The following is a 20,062-nucleotide window of genomic DNA, read 5'->3' on the forward strand; positions in this document are numbered from 1 at the left end:
TAGTCTATGGAGGAAAGTTGTGCAAATTAGGAAATTTGCACAAATTTCACATTCAATCACTATTTGATTTGCGCAGTGCTCCTGTTTGTGCAGAGTGAGTAGTGATCGCAAATATGAACAGGAATTGGGCACAACATGAGCAGCAAGATGATGTCTGGATAACTGTGGCAATCTCAGACATCACTCATTCACCCATCCCTAGGATCACAGTCAGAGAACATGACATGCATAGGGCAAGGGAAGCTTTGCATGTGGTTCCCAGCTTTAGGGTGCTGTAACCAGCTGCTGGGCAAATAGATGCATTCTCCATTACTGGATCAGGAACCATATATGCATCACTGATGAAACTGTTGATGCTGTGCACTTGCACCCTAAAAAGGTGTCTTGTCCTTACCGTGAGAGGGGTGGGTGGGCATGGGTTATGGCAGATACTTGAATGGCTAGTCCATCAGGTAGCTGGCAGGGGGTGCAGAACCTTAAACAACTTCAAGCAGACAACTTTCTCAAATAAGTTCTAGAGTTCAGTTTAGCCCTTTTATCTGTCTTAGGCTCCACCCCTTCCTGAAGAACAGATTGCGTTAAGGGGGTAGTCCTCTGGCCTGGACCCTCTCAGGCATCTCTCTGAGTGCATTGCCTGCACCAGTGGTGAACAAGCCCAGGAAAGCAGAGAGTAGGAACAAATGGTCAATTCTAGCAATGGAGGGATGGGAACAATGGGGTAAGGGGCTGCCGTTTTTAAACTTATTAATAAATTATCTGGAATTAGGAGTGAGTCACATGTGCTGATGACGCCAAATTGCTTAGGGTGGTTAAAACAAAAAAGAATTGTGAAGAGCTTGAAAAGGATCTCTCCAGCATGGGAGAGTGGTCATTAACATGGCAAATGCAATTCAATGTAAGCAAGTGTAAAAAGATGCATGTTAGGAGTCAGCAGCCAGTCCAGTTGGGTTATATATGTAGAATGGGGAGGGGCATATTGCCCTTTGCCTCTGGTAGCACAATGACTTGAGCTGGCCCTATTGGGTCTCAGTGTGACTCCAGATGAACCGACAATGCATCTCCCTAAGACACACCCACCTGTCCTCTGCAATTGTACATTATTTTATTTTTATTTAATTAATTACATTAATTAAATAATGAGAGCCAGTGTAGTGTAGTGGTGAGAGTGACGGACTGGGAGCCGGGAGATCCGGGTTCTAGTCCCCACTTGGCCATGGAAGCTCACTGGGTGACTTTGGGCCAGTCACAGACTCTCAGCCCAACCTACCTCACAGGGTTGTTGTTGTGAGGATACAACGGTGAGGAGGAGGATAATGTAAGCCGCCTTGAGTTCCTTGCGAGAGGGAGAAAGGCGGGGTATAAATGCAATAAATAAATAAATAAATAAATACATTTCTATACTGTCCAATAGCCAAAGCTCTCTGGGTGGTTCACAACAAGTAAAACCATAAAATACAACATGATAAAATACAATACAAAAGTTTAAAACTACAGCATAAAATAAAAAGCGAAAAAGACTAAAATGCCTGGGAAAATAAGATTCTTGCCTGTCGCCAAAAGAGCACAATGTAGGCACAAGTAGAGCACAAATAAATGTAGGTTTATTTGTTTATTTAAAATTATTTTTAGGGTAGAACTTTCTCAAGGTGATGTGATCATGGTTGTCAAGCTCTCCTCCATGCAACTCTGTATTTCCTGATGAGAGTCTGAGGAAATCCTTGACTGACAGGATTGAGGTCACTCAACTTTACTCCCTCCCTACTCCCACCCCTGTAGAATTTAGAGAAATGAAACCAAAAGACACTATTTGAAGACATAAAGTCTGCTGGCTTCATTCTGTTGGCTTTGGAGGGAAGTCTGCTTTCCCTCAGGACCTAACAGAACCAGACCAAAGCAGCCTGATTCTTCTCAAGCTTTGGCCTTTGTCTGAATCTGATGCATAGTCCTACTATCAACACAGTCTGAAAACCACGGCTTTTGGCCACAGAAATTGGCATATCGTATCCACAGACAGATCTACATAGGGCTTTTATGCCAGCTGTACTGTGCCCCTGTATGCCCTGGCTATGGGCTTCCAGAATTTAGAGGTGCCAAGAAAGTGATAAGTCAGATCCAGGTTTGCTTACAAGGATATTTTGAGTACTTACAGCACACAGGCATACCCAATCATTGGATCAGACAAAGGCTCTGAACAAAGAACTCTGTCACAAGATGACTTTTATATCATACATGTTATTCAGGCATAGCAGGTAGTATGACAGGTGCAAACATTAATTAGAGTTCATCTACAACTTTCCCAGCATAGCCTAACAGTGCTTAGTAACATATTTGGCAGAAGCAAGACTATCATAATTTTCCCAGCACAGCCACCTGTAGCTTTAAGATAAACATAGCTTCACTTTTCAGGCACATCCTAGGCTCTGATAAGATAAACGATACCAGAGCTCGTTAGCATGGAATGTGCTGAGGTGGCCATATCAACCTTTGACTCATCTTACAAGCCAAGAGGCCCACCTGCAAGGGATTGCTACTAATAATGAACCAAAGCAGAGAGCATTATGGATCTCTAAGCCTCTCTAAACTACTATTAGCTGGCTTACAGGCCTGGGGCCTTACAGCCCTGAAGTTGATAGTGTCAGATGATGCATACCCTTCTATGTAGCCAGCATGCTGTTTCTAGCTCTAAAATCCAGTGTTTCTGAAAGTGCTTTTCTGATGGATTACCCTGCTGTGGAATTTTCATGGTGCTTTCAGAGTCTGTGAGAGCTGAACTGCCCCTGCTGGAGCAGTGCTGACTGGCGGGAGGGAAAGTGGCAGGGAGTGGGCACGGAAAGAGCAGACGCATGTGTACATGAGTCTGTTTCCCGCCTCCTAGCTGAGCAGAGCAGAGAGGAGCAAGCTGTTCCAGCTGGTCCAGGGACTACAGAAGCAGGCAAGCTCCCAGAGAGCGAGCGAACAGAGCGAGCGGACAGGGGGAGCAAACAGGAGTTGGCCAGGGGAGTTGCAGTGGTTGAAGAGACAAAGGAGACAGAGGCTAAGAGGTAAGTGGGTTGCAGGAAGCCCAGGGGGCTGCCCTTTATCCTTCTGATTGGCTGTGAGCTCACCAGGTGCTTCTGAGAGCTCCAACTGAATTGGAGGGGTGTGGCCTGAGTACTCCCAGCAGCTGAGTGGGCGGGAAGCTTCAGTCTGTTTCCCGCCTCCCAGCTGAGCAGAGAAGAGCAGAGCAGAGCAAGCTCCCAGAGAGCGAGCGAACAGGAGGAGCAAACAGGAGTTGGCCAGGGGAGTTCGGCAGGGGAGGTCAAGGGGGAGGCCCCTAACGTTTTTTTAAATTATTTTTATGTTTTATTTTAACTAACTTTTTTCCATTTATTTGTCTTGTAACACACACTTTCACACCAGTGGGACTCTGCTTTTAACCTCTACTGAGTAGAGGAGCAGGCACAGGCTAGTCTAGAACGATCACAAAGCTAGACACAAAAAGGGAAAAGAGGCAATGGAAGGACAAGACTCTCCAGTGGTGGTGACCTGCAAGGTGTGTGCCATGTTTGTTTTCTTGCCTGAGAACAACATGGCCTACACCTGCAACAAGTGCAAGTTGATCACGCTGCTAGAAGAAAAAGTAAGTGGACTGGAGCAGCGACTGTCGACCCTCCGGGGAATACGAGAACATGAAGAGTTCTTGGACAGAATGGGGGAACCACAGCAGCAAAGGGAAGACCAGAAGCTTGAAGAGCAACAGCAAGATGAGGCAGAAGTGGGAAATGCTGAGGTGAAGAAAAATGGAGTAGCGGATACTCCTTGGAAAAGGGTGACAGTTAGGAGAAGAAGAACTAGATGCCACTCTGCACCAGTGGCAGCAGTGGAGCTGTGGAACCGATTCCAGGTCCTTGCGGATGGGACTGGAGGACAGCCTGCAGAGGAAGAATCACAGGGGAACCTGCATGAGAGTGAGCAAGAGGCTAAAGGTCAGTCAAACAGGCGATGAAACCCAGGACTACAAGAAGAAGAAGAGAAGAGTGGCAGTAGTGGGAGACTCCTTGGTGCGTGGGATAGAGACCCAAGTATGTCGCGAAGACCCGTGGACTCGCCAGGTATGTTGTCTCCCGGGAGGACGGATTAGAGACGTGACTGAAGGGTTGCCTGCACTCATAAAGCCCATTGACAGGTATCCCTTTCTTCTCATCCATGTGGGAACAAAAGATACCACCAAGCGGAGCTACGAAGAAATCGCGTCAGACTTTGAAGCTTTGGGAAGGAAACTTGGGAACTTTGGGGCCCAGATAGTTTTCTCATCCATCCTTCCAGTAGTTAGAAGAGGGATAGAAAAGGAACGAAAAATACTCTGGGTGAATGACTGGCTACGAAGGTGGTGCCGACGAGAGAGATTTGGATTCTGGGACCATGGGCTATACTTCCTGGAAGATGGGCTGTTGGCTAGGGATGGGTTGCACCTCACAAAGGCTGGGAAGAATGTGTTTGGCCACAGCATGAAGAACTTCATCAGGAGGGCTTTAAACTGAATCCTACGGGGAAGGGAGATGTAAAGTTGGGAGTAACAATGGATGAAGGCTCATGCACCACAACGGAGAGAACAGCTCTGATAGCGCCCAATAATAGTCTTCAGACACATGTAGGAAGAAAGCCAGACTATGAAGCACATGCTCAGAGTATGGGGAAACAAACAGAACAAACTTGAACTCTTAATACAAGAGGGAAATTATGACCTGATAGGTATAACTGAGACTTTGTGGGATGACTCTCATGACTGGAATACAGCAATTGAAGGATATAACTTGTTCAAAAAGAACAGGAGGAACAGAAAGGGAGGTGGGGTTGCACTATATGTGAAAAATACATATCTCTGCACAGAAATACAGGAGGATGAGCTTGGTAGCCCCATCGAGAGCATCTGGGTTAAAATAAATGCAGCAAAGGATAACAGGAACCTGATGGTCGGAGTCTACTACCGACCACCCAATCAAGGAGAAGACAAGGATGAAACTTTTGAAAAGCAAATAGCCAATGTTTTAAGGAAGCATGATGTAGTAGTAATGGGGGACTTCAATTTCCCCGATATTTGTTGGGAGACAAATTCTGCAAAACATGGCCCCTCCAGGAAATTCCTGACTTGTGTGGCGGATAACGTCCTCCTACAGAAAGTAGAGGAAGGAACTACAGGATCGGCTATACTTGACTTGATCCTAACCAACAGAGATGACTTAGTGGATAAAGTAGCAGTTACAGGAACTCTGGGGGGAAGCGACCATGTTGTACTTGAGTTCTTGGTTCTAAGGGAAGCAAAAGCCGAGTGTAGCCAAATGCGTACCCTAGATTTTAGGAAAGCTGATTTTCATAAACTCAGAACAATGATCAGTAAGGTCCCATGGCAAGCGATGCTAGCGAGAAAAGGAGTCCAAGATGGGTGGGAGCTTTTAAAAAAGGAAATTCTCAAGGCACAATCACAAGCAATTCCAAAAAGAAGAAAAGGTGGAAGACAACAGAAGAAGCCAATGTGGCTTCACAAAAAGCTTAGGGATGACCTGAAAACAAAAAAGGACACATTTAGGAAGTGGAAAGAAGGCCAAGTAACAAAGGAAGAGTACAGGCAGATAGCACAGAATTGCAGGGATGGCATCAGGAAGGCTAAAGCTGAGAATGAGCTGAGGTTAGCGAGGGATGTTAAAAACAACAAAAAGGCTTTCTTCAGCTACGTGCAGAGTAAAAGGCAGAGGAAAGAAATGGTGGTTCAGCTATTAAATAAGGATGGCAAAACGATAACAGATGACCAAGAAAAGGCAGAGGTGCTCAATTCCTACTTTGGCTCAGTCTTCTCCAAAAGAGGGTCTATGACCCCCCTGGCAAAGGCAAAGTACAGGCTGAAGGGGCAGGATTGCAGCTTGAGATCGACAGGCATATGGTGAAGGAACACCTCATTACTTTGAATGAGTTCAAATCTCCAGGGCCAGATGAACTGCATCCTAGAGTCATAAAGGAACTGGCAGAAGAACTCTCAGAACCTCTGTCTATTCTCTTTGAGAAATCATGGAGGACGGGGGAAGTGCCAGATGACTGGAGGAGGGCTAACGTTGTCCTATCTTCAAAAAGGGTAAAAAGGAGGAAGCTGGGAACTACAGACCAGTCAGTCTGACATCAATCCCTGGGAAAATTCTGGAGCAGATGATAAAGCAATCAATCTGGAAGCACCTTGACAACAATGCTGTGATTACTCGAAGCCAACATGGATTTGTCAAAAACAAGTCCTGCCAGACAAATCTGATCTCATTTTTTGATCAAGTAACCTCCCTTGTAGACCGTGGGAATGCTGTAGACATCATATACCTCGACTTCAGCAAAGCTTTCGACAAAGTGCCCCATGATATCCTGATGAGCAAACTAGCTCAAAGTGGGCTAGATGAAACAACGATCCGGTGGATCCACAGTTGGCTAGAGTATCGGACTCAAAGAGTGCTTATCAATGGGACCTTCTCCAACTGGGGAGAGGTAACGAGTGGGGTACCGCAGGGCTCAGTCCTGGGCCCAGTGCTCTTCAACATTTGTATTAATGACTTGGAGGAGGAGGTGCAGGGAATGCTGATCAAATTTGCAGATGACACAAAATGGGGCGGGATAGCTAATACTTTGGAAGACAGAAACAAAATTCAAAGTGATCTGGATAGACTGGAGCGCTGGGCAGAAAACAACAGAATGACATTTAATAGGGACAAATGCCAAGTTCTGCACCTAGGAAAAAGAAACCAAATGCACAGTTACAAGATGGGGGATACGTGGTTCAACCACACGACAAGTGAGAAGCATCTTGGAATTGTTGTCGATCACAAGCTGAATATGAGCCAACAATGTGATGTGGCTGCAAAAAAGGCCAATGCTCTTTTGGGCTGCATTCATAGAAGCATCGCTTCCAAATCCCGGGAAGTACTAGTTCCCCTCTACTCAGCACTGGTTAGGCCTCATCTGGAGTACTGTGTCCAGTTCTGGGCACCACACTTTAAGAAGGATGCAGACAAACTGGAGAGGGTTCAGAGGAGGGCAACAAAGATGATCAGGGGACTGGAAACAAAGCCCTCTGAAGAGAGACTGAAAGAACTGGGCATGTTTAGCCTTGTGAAGAGAAGACTGAGGGGAGACATGATAGCACTCTTCAAGTACTTGAAAGGTTGTCACAGAGAAGAAGGCCAGGATCTCTTCTTGATCATGCCAGAGTGCAGGACACAGAATAATGGGCTCAAGTGACAGGAAGCCAGATTCCGGCTGAACATCAGGAAAAACTTCCTGACTGTTAGAGCAATACGACAATGGAACCAATGACCTGGGGAGGTGGTGGGCTCTCCCACACTGGAGGCCTTCAAGATGAGGCTGGACAGCCATCTGTCGGGGATGCTCTGACTTGGATTCCTGCATTGAGCAGGGGTTGGACTCGATGGCCTTGTAGGCCCCTTCCAACCCTACTATTCTATGATTCTGTGATACCCAGAAGTAATTTCAAATTGCATTTTGCTGAGTACAGGAGCAGAGGGCACGGGAGAATTCCTTTGCCTGTTGTTATAATATTCATTGAGCGCGGGAGTGGGTGTGGTGGAGAGCAAGCCTCAAGCCTGCCGATTCAAAACTACGCACCCGTACATGAAAGTAACTCATCCTTTGTTGCAGTTTACCGCCTGGGGGGTGGGGTGGGGAGTGTGGCCGAGACAAAACCTCAAACAGCAGGAGAGGGAAGGAATGGAAGGAGTTAATCTTTGGCTTCTCCCTATCATGGGCTTGGAAATGCATATCTCCTTATCTGCATACCTTCGAATATGAATGGGGGCAGTTCTCTCCTTTCTCCCTTTTAATTTATTTGACTCAAGAAAAAATGTGCTAGCATAGATAACCATGTCTACTCAGAAGTTAATCACATTTTTTTCAATGAGGCTTACTCCTGAGAAAGTCAGCATGTCGCTTTTGGGTTCCCTTTGTTAAAAACCAAACCATACAGCATCATAGTTTTACACTCATGCCCAGGCCGTGATGCCCTTCCCCTCCCCTCTTCCTGATCCTCAGGTGTGCAGAGCTTTAGTGATTTTAAGAGCTGATGGCCCCCAAATGACCCTAATCCCGCCAGGACCATTGTTGTATAGTATCATCATCATCACGGCTGCCGCTCAGTCATTCACCATACCGCTGTTCTGGAGGTGCGTTGTTGCGCACCTCTGCATTACTTCAGCTGGGCTTAGGGGAGCTGCTGCCGCTAGAGGGAGAGAGAGGGGCAGGAGAGAGGATGTTTGCACGTCTACTCAGAAGTAACTCCTCCACTGCATGCAAGCGAGGAGGGGAAAGCCTGTTGATTCAAAGCTGTGTGGAGATGGGGCGGGGGAGCAGCAGGCTAAAAAATGGAGATGCACAGGTACGCAGAGCTTTATTGACTTTAAGAGCTGATGGTTAGACTATGCACATATACAGAAGTGCAGAACTACACATTTCTACGATCTCAAAAAGCGATCATCCCCCAACCCCCCATTCTTGTCCATTTCACTTGACTGAGCACGGAAAGAAGAACAGGGCAAAAGTAATGTGGTGCCTCCTATTGATGTAACAAAGCACTGAGTGTGGAGAGCAGGGGTGGGGGCAAGCCTGTCTGTCTGCAGGTCCACCGAAATTTAATTCAAGTACTTTAATTCACCCCGACTTCCCCTGAGAGAGGGAGCATGCGAGGGGAGGTGTTCGCTAAATGTTCCTACTCGGAAGTAAGTCATGCGCATCCATTGCCTTTGACTGAGCAGGGAAAGGAGAACAGGGGCTGAGAGCAAGTCTCTGCTCATTCACTGCTCCACACCTACCCACTTCATGAAGTTGTTCTACTCGCACACCCAGCCCCAAACTAATGCGGCTTCAGGTGCCATTTGCCCAGTGCAAGTGGGGTTTTTAAAGGTGTACATCACCTTATCGGCTACTGTGTGCCATGGGAGAAGCAAACTCAAATTGATTAAACTCCAGATTAAACTGGTAACAGATCATGAAGCATCTCCATGTGGATGGGGCCCATGTAAAGAGCTTGTGGCTTTGGAAATAAACACTCAAGATCCCAAGGACAATTTTTAATTTAGATATTTCCTAGAAGTGTACAAGCATTTCAGTGTGTTTGCTAACTTTTAAAAAAGCCCAGTTTGTTGACTTCCTGTTGGTATCAGGTTGGGCACTGTGGGAACAGAATGTTAAACTAGATATGCCTTTGGTCTGACCCAGCAGGGCTCTTCCTATGTTCCTGTGTTCTTATGTTTAACATTCCTCCGACATCACCCCAACATTTTATAGCATGGGTACATTCCAATATGTATACTTCCCATTTCCTGGTAATAAACAGGGCCACGCAGGAACCCCCCAACCTGCTTCAGAGGCCAAAGTGGGATCCCGACAGCCAAAGCACCCCCCCAGCTGTGCAAGCCCAGCATCCACCCCTGGCCCAGCCATATGAGCCCACTGCTCCTTACCTGGACCCATAGGGAATGCCCACAGCTGTTGCTGTCTTGGATGGAGTCGCCATTTTCTTTTAAATTGTAAAATTTCTTCTGGAAATTAAATGCAGCCATAAAGGGCCCATCTGCGCAACATTACAGGCATAAATGGGCCAGTTACACCTGTAAGGTTGCATCGATGGCCCCTTTAGAGCTGCAGTCTACATAACATTTAATTTCCCAGAAGAAGAGGTGACTCCCTCCAAGACAGCGTTGGCTGCGGGCACTCCCCACAGGTCTAGGTAAGGAGCAGGGGGCTCGTGCGGTTGGGCGGGCAGCTGTCCGGATTGGGCTGAAGCAGCCCGAAGTGCTTCAGAGTGATCCAACCCCTTCGGGCTGCTCCTGACCTGCTCTGGAACCAGACTGCTTCAGTCTGAATCACTCTGATCCGCTTTGGGATTCGGACTGAAGCGGTTCACAGCCCTAGTAATAAATGAATACTCAATCCCAAAGCATGCAAGATACTATTGCAAGTTTAATTTCCAGTTAACACAGAAAACAGCCCATGAAATAGCATCCCAGAAAAATATATCCTGGAGTGAGCTATGCCTCAGATGCATGGTGCATTATTGTTTAATGTGGGCAAACAAGGACAATAAATGTAGGTGTTTTATTTAATTATGACCATAATATTGAGCACAATTGCAGCAGCTATGTAGAACATTTTTATTGCTGTTTTAAGTAGAACTGGCAATTTTTTGAAATGTCACTGGTTACCTGTGTGGCAGTTATTGGAGTTGTGCATTTGCAGAGTTTCAGAGAATGCTGAGTAGAGCACCCACCCCCACCCCCAATTCTTCCTTGCAAGTGCATGCATGTGGTCTATGATCTCCCTGACACACGAGCAGAAGGAAACAAGTATGATCTATAGAGTTAGATTTCATGCATGTATGAACTAAGAGGAGATGCCCAGGAGCAACAGCTTTTGCCCTGGAAGTTTCTTCCAGTAATTGCCAGATGTTTTGAGGTTGGTTGTGGTAAGGGAATGCACTTTACACATTTTCAAGGGCATTGCCTTCATCTTCCCCACATGGATAGGGACAAAATAAGACTAGAAGAGCCCATTGGTCCTGGAAGAGAGTGCAACAGGGATCTTACATTAACAGATGAATGCTCAGCAAGTTGGGAGACCTGATCCTGTGCATCTACTTTTGCAACAGCAATGTAATACTATGGTTGAATATAAACAACATTTTTTCATATTGGGGCATATGAAACATTTACTAGTTTTGCCTACACTCTTTTGGCTTCTCTTAAAATTTTGCAGTTTTTTTTTCTGAAGAAGACACTGACTAGCTCATTTATGATTTCAGTTTGGATGGAATTGGATTACCACCTCTACCATTTACTAAGTGCAAAACTAGATGTTAGCAAAACCAAAATGGGCAACCCCAATGTCTGTCTTTCCTCTTCCCTGTATATAGAGAGCATGCTTCTGAATACCAGTTGATGGAGAACATAAGCAGGGGGGTGCTTATGCACTCAGTTCCTGCTTGTGATCTTCTCATGGGCATCTGGCTGGCCACTGTACAAAGAGAGTAGGGATGGATGAATCTGTCCATTATGGTTACTCAGTTTCTCATTATTTCAGTCTTACATTCATTTTGACTCAAATTTTGAGACTTTCTCCAGTCTTAAGTTTGGTTTATCCCACACACACACACACACACACGAGTGTGCATGAACCTTCATAAGCATTTGTGTGCACATTTCACCCAATACATGCATTTTTGTATGCATGGTTGCCTAATATACAGATTGTCTTGCAAGCAATTTTCTTAATATAATGCACTTTTAACATTCTTTTCCCTAATATACACATTTCTGCATGCATATTTTGATTGAAAAACTCAATAGCAAAACTCAGAAGTGTGAATTTTGAAGGATAACTGAATTTCAGTTCACATAGTGGTTCGAAAGTACAAAATTAGGTAAGTTCCTATTAAAATGCAAAGTGAACAAATTTCTCCCACACATACCTAGAACAGAATGCTGGAACAGGTGGGCCTTTGGCCTGATCCAGCATGGCTCCTCTGATCTTCTGTAATAATAGTAGTGGTGGTGGTGGTGGTGATGATCATGATGAATTGTGTGATGTGATGCCACATGGAGTGTTTTCCTGCCTCCACATCATGGATGCCCAGGGCGGGGGGAAGGAAAGATGAGGGAAAGTTCTGATGTGATTTAGGTAGGTTAGTCAAGATCTATGGTATTAGTGGCTTTGTGCTCTCTCTCCCCCACCAGGTGGCACTGGAATGGAAAGCCAGATGGAATGATGACCACAATCTGTGCCTTGGAGACGGAATACCTTTTCTTCTTTCCGTGGGCTCAACTTGGATTGATCTGAGGACGTCAATGATGAAGCTTACCTGCATGTTCTCCTTCATCCTGCTGTTTGGAGCAGCAGGGCTTGTTATTTTCATCCACCTGCAGGATCCAGAAGAAGTTGTCCATCAGCAATCACCGGGTGAGTTTTTCCTGATTCTCTTTTTCATGTTGTTTCTCCTGAGTGGTTTTATTGGACAAAATAATACTCAATGGTAAAGAACATCCTTACATGTTCTCAGTGATCAAGAGGCCTGCATTTGTCTATTGGAAATGTTCCCATTATCAACTAAAAAGTTATGTCAAATTATGATGAGGCCCTTGGAAAGTCATGCTGGGTTCATCCATGCAAAGAGATTCATCAATTCCCAGCAGATGGTGTAATGTTCCTGCTCCAGAGGGAGAGCTGCAATCTTTGATACAAGCTACAGAGCCCAAGAACTGAGCTATCAGTATCTACATGCTGTCATTTGTACTGCTCTCTGTGTATTGCCAATTCTTCAATGACTCGTCTAGCACCAAAGAGAGAACATGTCTGGCAGTCACCTCCCAGTAGTGGACAGCAAAGCACATGAAATTGAAATCCAACATTTTCCTGGGCAGAAAGGGCAGTCCCCCATGTTCCAGGTTTGGACTGTCGCAAACAAAGCAAGGACTGAACCAAAACTATCCTTGAGGTTGCATTGTAATTATTACTGGGTAACATTTCTGATTTCATAGACTTTTTAACAGTCCTTCCTGTGGGTGAGGCAGATGGACTGGGAAAAGGCTCACTCACAGCAGATAAAGGGAAGTTGCTAAGATTTTGCCCAGTCAGGGCTGGAGAGATTTCCTAGGCTTGTTGGTTTGGTCAAGGAATTATACTGTTCCCTGGAGCCCTTAAAAACGGCCTTCTGCGGCTTTCTGTACAGCAGGGGTACAGAATGTCAGGCCAGAGGAGGGGGAAATCCAGCCCTCCAGGGGTCCCAATCTGGCTTTTGGGGTTCCCCATATGGCCCCATCACTTTCCCCCAAACACTGATTGTGGGATGTTTTCCCACCTTTTATCCAGTCCCCCCCCCCATTCTACAAGGTTGAAATGCCTCTCCTAAGATTTAGTTACTGTCAGGAAGAGCTTTAAGCTAACATGTGCTGTTATTTTAACCGTGCCCATTTGCCTTTGGCTCACCTGCTTTGCCTTTGGCCCCTCCCACCACTGGAATGTGGCCTTGAAATCTTGCCCAGAATGGAATTTGGCCTCTGAGCTGAAACATGTTCCACACCCCAGCTGTACAGCTTTCTGTGAGAAGGCTTTGTATTCTAGTCTAGACTTGGATGAAAAAAGTGAAATAATTTTTATTTCTGTAGTTTCATGAAAACTTGTTCCATGTTGAAAATGCACATTTCAATATAAAAAATTGAAACTCATAGAAACTCAGCTCAGTCCGTGACATGAGCCCATGATTAACCTCCAGTGTAGGAAATAGATGTGTATGAATCAACCTCAGTTGTCCCATAGTAGCATACAACCCCCTCCTTTATAGCTGAATGGATTCATATCACTTCCAAATGCCATCTGAACAACTTCTTAAAAACCAGATGCACTCACGTTTTCTGCATACCCTACTTCCTCAAAAGCAGAATAGAATTATACTCTGAGGAGAGAGTCATTGCTCATTGTTAATACATTCAGTCCAGTTTAATTTGGGATGGTGTAGCTTATAAAACAAGGTTAATAAAAGATAGTTTGGTTCTTTAGTTTTCGCTGTCTGCTGCTCTAGAAATGGTTCTTTATTGTTTTTAGCCTGAGTAACCATGATGCAAAACCCTTGATGTACTACTTTAGCCAGAATAAAACGAGAGTCATAAAACTTTAAGTAATGCTTACATTACTTCCCGTCAGCAAAGTACTCCTGACAGTAGCTGTTTGTGTTGATTTGTTACCATTCATTTATTCTTTCCCTGTGCTTCACACTGCAACCTAATTGTAATCTTGTACTGAGAAAGCAATATCAAAGTAATTTTCCACAACATTAGTTACAATTTTCTTCTGATCCTTCAAGTGAAACAATCCCATCCTGTTGGCTTCCCTGAGCATATAAACCTTGATTACATTTATCTGTTGGAAACGAAGGCTTACAATATATATTTTATATATGTGCCTGGGATGGTGCATATTGTGAATACTTTTTTCAGGTGGTTGACAAACATTCCATCCTGATACTTTGATGCACTACAAGGCATTTTTTGCTACATAGACACAGTTTATGACAGGCAGCTCTTTAAAAAGGACAAACCAGATTTCGTGAGCATTTGCATTAATGACAGGACATATTTTGCTGGCTGTGGCAGACGTGGTAGCTTCACTCACAGCAGAAGCTTGTAGGGATGTTATTACTGATGAATGCTGGAATGAAATTTGTAGGGCTGCACTGAATGTTCTGTGAATTTGATATTTGCTTTGGAAGCAATACGTGGGAGGCAGCTGTAGAGACGGCCAAAAAGCATTTGCCCCCTGAACATTTGCATGGTTTCACTGTTGATCTGCACCATTTTGTTCCACTGGTTGCTGCTGCGTCTTGGTCATCACAGCCCTTGGCTGGTTTGCCCACGCTGTTGCAGAATTCATTTGGTGGTGGTCTTCATGAGCATCCATGATGTCGTCGCTTCAGATGCAGTGTTTTGACATCATCAACAAAATCGCATAGGCTGCCACATCCAATAGGATTAAGTCACATTGTGGTTATGAAGGAACAGGACTGTCTTTCATCTTTTTGTTTAGTTTGGTTTCTTGATTCTATGGGGTTAAACCTTTCTTGTGTGTTTGCTGGACAATTTGAGCCCAAAGGTCAATTGTTTACTTAAGTTATATGAGCCAGGATATCTGCAAAGGAAAAAAAAGAAGAAGAAAGAGATTGCAGGAGGTTCAACAGAGGGAAAACTTAGGAAAGCAATTTAGGGCAAAAATGACCAAGAAGCTACCCTCCTGAATGGTTGGGGTTTGGGAGGGGAAATAACTAATTTTAATATCAAAGGCTGAAGCAAAGAGGCAGAGAGAGGGAAGAGAAGAAGCCCAGAAAGAATCAATGCTGCTGAAACAGGAGAACTTATGACAGTAAGATATTGCTTGGATAAACAGGGCCATAGTGTAGTTTGGTTTGGTTGCCTTTAGACTGGCTGGGCCCACCTCCATACTGACTGATGCTTTGTCTCTTAAAGGCCCCTGGCCTGTTTTTGCAGCCACAAGCTATGATGATGTGGGAGTGGCTGTGGCATGCTAGTGTTCTCATGGCCCAGGTCTTCAGAGCCTGAGAATGGTCATGTGATGTGACCTTCTCTGGATGCAAGGGAGGCCACCCTTTGGGTCTTTCTGGAGACTGAGTCCTGGGGAGACCTTTCCATGGTTGGGTCCTCTCCCCGAGACTCTGGATCTACTTCAGGTCCTCTGAAGATGAGGGATCAGGGTCCCACTCTGCCTCCATTCTTGGAGGCAGAGGTTTGTTGGTTTGTTGGTTTGTTTATTGCATGTATTTTCCAGCTTTTTTCCTCTTGCAAGGAACCCAAGGCGGCTCCTCCAGAGAGTCTGTGACTGGCCCAAAGTCACCCAGTGAGTTTCCATGGCTGAGTGGGGACTAGGTTGATCAAAGGGTTAATTTCCGGGGTCTAGGGGGAAGCATCAGAGGTCCTTGAGGGTCTTCCCTGGAGTGGGGTGAATAGTACCTCTTTGGGTTCAGAATCCTCTTTGAGATTACTTTGAGCCTCCAGACCTGGGGCCATCACACACACGAACACACACCATTTCTATTCCTTTTCCTTATTGCTCCCATGCAGCATGTTTTATACTGTTGAGCCTCTGTGATGTACTTATTAGAGTGTCAGATTAGGACTGGGAAGACAGAGGTTTAAATCCCCATTCAGCCATAACTTTCACTGAGTGACCTTGGGCCAATCACTACTTCACAAGGTTATTGTGAGGATACAAACTGGGTGGGTGATGAAATATGTATTCAGCCTTCAGCTCCTTGGAGGGAAGGTGGGATTTAAATGCAATGAACAAATATAGAAATGATTTATTAATTTATAAACTGATGCCCATGGGGCAGTTTCTAATAATAATTTTAAAAAACCAAAATAAAAACCAAAATAATAAATAAAACAATGAAGATATAAAAAATATTGCAGCATTAAGATCACAGTCCTATGCATGTTTTGAATGAGAAATGCACACTTCTCTCATTTGAATGAGATGAAACACAGGCTGAAAATGAAAATCGGAGTGAGCCAAAACAAGCTCAAAGTAATTTCTGGAGAACCTAAGTGAGCTCAAAAATAGCTGGTTCTCCTATCTAGGGGAGACGTATTTAGCTTAGTATTAGTATCTTTTTTAAGGTAGTAGCTTTAGTGCCAGAACACTGTGGAAGTAAAATGCCCATTGTGATATTTGTGGTGTTAGCTGCAGACAGCATGTTATTCTAAAAAGGTAAAAGGTAAAGGTGTCCCCAACCAGTCGTGTCCGACTCTAGGGTGCGGTGCTCATCCCCGTTTCTAAGCCGAAGAGCCAGCGCTGTCCGAAGACGCTTCCGTGGTCATGTGGCCGGCATGACTGAACACCGAGGTGCACGGAACGCTGTCGCCTTTCCTGCCGAGGCGGTGCCTATTTATCTACTTGCAATTTCTTGCTTTCGAACTGCTAGGTTGGCAGGAGCTGGGACTGAAGACGGGAGCTCACTCCGTCACGCAGCACTCGGGTCTCGAACTGCTGACCTGCCGACCTTCCAGTCTGCAGTTCAGCGTCTTAACCACTAAGCCACCGTGGCTTATTCTACCAATCTTTTTTTTTGTGACAAATCATCTGAAAATTTGCTATTGTGGGAATCCTTTTAGGGTTAATCCCACCAAACAAAATGTGACATAAATAAGCTTAAATCCATGTTCTCCTGTTTATATTTTTTGTAGAATAGGTTATTATGTATAGGTAAGTAAATTAGACGCATTGTCCTTGTGCATAGAATTACGTTGCTCATTCTCATTCAATAATAATGGTAAGGACATGCATGAGATCTTCCAGTGTGGTGAAGCATTAAAAAAAGGAGAGTATTACATGTTTCAATTCCTACATCTGCTAACAAGGTACTTGTGTAAGGTCATCCTTTGCACAATAGGAAATTAGTTGCCCCCAAATTGTACATTTGCAGCAATATACTTGGTAATTGCCTGCCCTGTTCTTATCTAGGTGCCACAAAACCAGCCAGCAGGTGCACTCTGTGGTGAAATCTCACAGAATAATGACTGGCCCCCTAAATATGGGGCATTTGTGATGAGTCAATCAACACCTTTTCTTTGCTAGCCAGGTCACTGACCCCTTAGCACTCAGACCTGACATGTTTGCTGCTGTGCAGTCAAAACAATCCGGACAAGTCATAGCAGTGTTAAAAGGAGCACACAGCTGAGGCAGATGAAAAACTGACCAACTATGAACTTTGTCCCATGCTTCTTTGTCTCTGAGGCAGGCTGCAGCAATCATGCTATCTGTCAGATGTTCCAGTCACAATGTTTATCATTCCCTGAAATTTGTTTTTAAATTATCAAAAGGTAACCAGAAGTTCACAGAAGTTTGCTTTCTGTCTTTCTTCTTTTCCTGCACAGATAATTAGACATTTTAGCCATTGCAGCATCCTCAAAGCATACGCCAGTACTTGGAGCTCTCTGTTCTCCATTTTTTCCCCCCAAAATTATTTTTACACGTAACTTCTATTACCCTTTCTGCAGTATCATAATGCCATTTTTTTCCAGCTGATTTTGGTATGCCTATGTGGGGACACTTCAGAGTTCATTTTCAAAATGTTCCTCCCTCCCTGCAAATTATCTGAATATCTTATACACTGGGTTGGATCCAAACATACCATTTGACATATGAAAGTCATCTTTCACTCACCAAAGGACTGTTCTACAGCTTGCGGAAGAACATTGCGTGGGAAAATTAAATAAATATATGAATGAGGAATGTGATTCAGATTCAGCTGAAGCCTCAAAACCTGAGCCAAATCAGGTTTTTGGTGTTTCCTAAGCTTCCCTCTGACATTACCAGGACCAAAGCTGGACCCTCCATGAGACGTTGTTTGCAATTCTATTTCAGAAAAGCAGACAGCATGTCTCCAAAAATTGTCTCTTTTGCTTTTGTTTCTCTAAACATAGATGAGGGGGGATGGAGGGAGGGAAGGAGTGGGGGTGAGTGACTGGCAGGTCCACCTTCTAATCATAGGACATGCTTCACCAGAGCCAGTCCAATGTCTGTGCTTTGGGGGAGGGCAAGGATGGGATTGTGAGATGGCCATTCTTCCAACACCATCAGGCTCTACTCCCTAGCCCCTGTGAAACTTTTCCTGGGGACACCTCTATGACGTGTGCCATTTTCATGCAAATTGCCCCCCCCCAAAAGCAATGCAATTCCCCCCTCCCACCAGAAATTGAGGAATGCCCTTCAACATGAACTGTGGCAACTATACTTCTGAAAACTGGCAGGTTTCTTACCTAAAAACACCTCTAGGCTGTATGGAATTTCTGAACAATAGTCCACAAGGAACATAGGTGGGATAAGCCTATGTCAAACGTGCTCTTGCCCACACACACCCATATCTATCATTCTGGAACTTGGCAGACTTGATTCCCTGAGAAGAGGTGACTATCCTTGCAATTTCTGTCCAATTCTGCTCAGAAATGGTGAAATTATCAGGTTCCCCTTGGAAAACAAAACAAAACACCCAAATGCAAGTAGCACAAAAGCCCTTGCACTTATTTCTATGACATTGGGCAGGCCTAATCTCATAAGGGGCTACTATGGCTCCAACTATTATCCAGTTATGTCCAGGATGGAAAAAAGCCCATGTTGGGATTAGGCAGCGGGAAGCATGGACCCTCAGATATCCAAAACTCGGCTCAGGTTCAGAACCCAAGTTGAAGACTTTGAATCAGTCCAAGCAGAAGTGGGCTGTTTTCTGAAGTGCCCAATCAGAGTCCAACTCAAATTAGGGGGTCAGTGTACATGACCTCTGTATTCCTGTCAGTGTGCCTCTAACAAAAATGTAATCAAAGACGTTCTTTCATTTACCTTTTGTAAAGTGCCCTGATAAACCTAGCTGAAGAGTGATATAACAATCTGTAAAATAAGTTAATATATAAACAGAGCTTGACCAGCCTCTCGTGAAAGCCTGAGAAGTGCTATACAATTTACTTATTATTTCTACATCATTTCTATTTTATTTTTACATGTACTTACTATAGCACTGCGTACATTCTGGTGCAAGTGTAACACTTTTCTTCAGGGTCTCTAAAGGGGCTCACAGGAAAGGCCTTACACAGGGACAATTAACATATATCATTTTAATTTCTTAATTAAAGACAATGATAATGCACATGTAATAATTTTACATGCATAACAATTCACTTATCACCCAAACAATAAAACACAGCACAGCCCTCCCAAAGTTCTGTCTTTCAGCTTGAGTCCACAACAAAAATATAAACAAATCTCTCTGAAGCTTGATTTTTCTGCTGGCCGAGGAAAGAAAACAGTCTCTACTCGGTGCACTCCAGCTCTGCAGCAATCTTCTCAAAATGGACCAGGATCCAGCAACACAGGAACAACTTTGTAAACAGCCCCTTTATACAATATAAAAGAACATAAACAACAAGGAACTCATAGTGTTTGGGGAAAAAAATTCATGACTCGTTTTTTTAAAAAATTCAAAAGGAAACTTGCCTACTAACTTGTCTCAAGGGTTCAGGGGCTTATAGGGAGGAGAAAGCCTGCTTTTTCCACACTGCATTTTGGGAACTGCCTAAAATGGTGTCCACTCCCTATCTCACTCTTTTACTGAGCATGTGCAGGAATATTCCCACTCAGAATTCTTAAAGAAAAATATACCAGTGGGTGCATAAATTCTGGTGCTTTTGCACGAGCATTTGCAGCATAGCATTAGCAATTATTTCTCCTAGTGCTTTGGATCCAACCCAGTCTCCTTCTTGCTTCTTGTTCCTTTTGAAGAGTACACCATCTTTAAGCCATTATATGGTATCATTTTACACCAATTCATTATTACTGTAATTTCCTATTGCTGTTTGTATACCTTGTAGGTGTTTAGTGAAAATGGAGGCTGAAGTGACAAGGTATGATCAGATTCCACTAGGGATATATGGATTGTGTAAAATCCATTCCGTCTGTATTTCGCTGATTGTCAGGCGCCTTTCAT

At 44.4% G+C, this 20,062-nt stretch overlaps 1 protein-coding gene across 1 annotated transcript in view; it reads left to right on the forward strand.

The window, feature by feature from the left end:
- Window positions 1-20,062, forward strand: part of CHST8 (carbohydrate sulfotransferase 8) — a 456,314-nt gene that overhangs the window by 98,720 nt on the left and 337,532 nt on the right. Inside the window, exon 3 of the mRNA XM_084812220.1 lies at window positions 11,754-11,976. Within this exon, the coding sequence (XP_084668346.1) occupies window positions 11,865-11,976 (112 nt within the window). The 5' untranslated portion in view covers window positions 11,754-11,864. The remainder of the gene's footprint in view (window positions 1-11,753; window positions 11,977-20,062) is intronic.

Source organism: Heloderma suspectum, chromosome 8 (assembly GCF_057233095.1).
Source record: "Heloderma suspectum isolate Gila_16-S chromosome 8, 16-S_ref, whole genome shotgun sequence".
NCBI lineage: Eukaryota > Metazoa > Chordata > Lepidosauria > Squamata > Helodermatidae > Heloderma > Heloderma suspectum.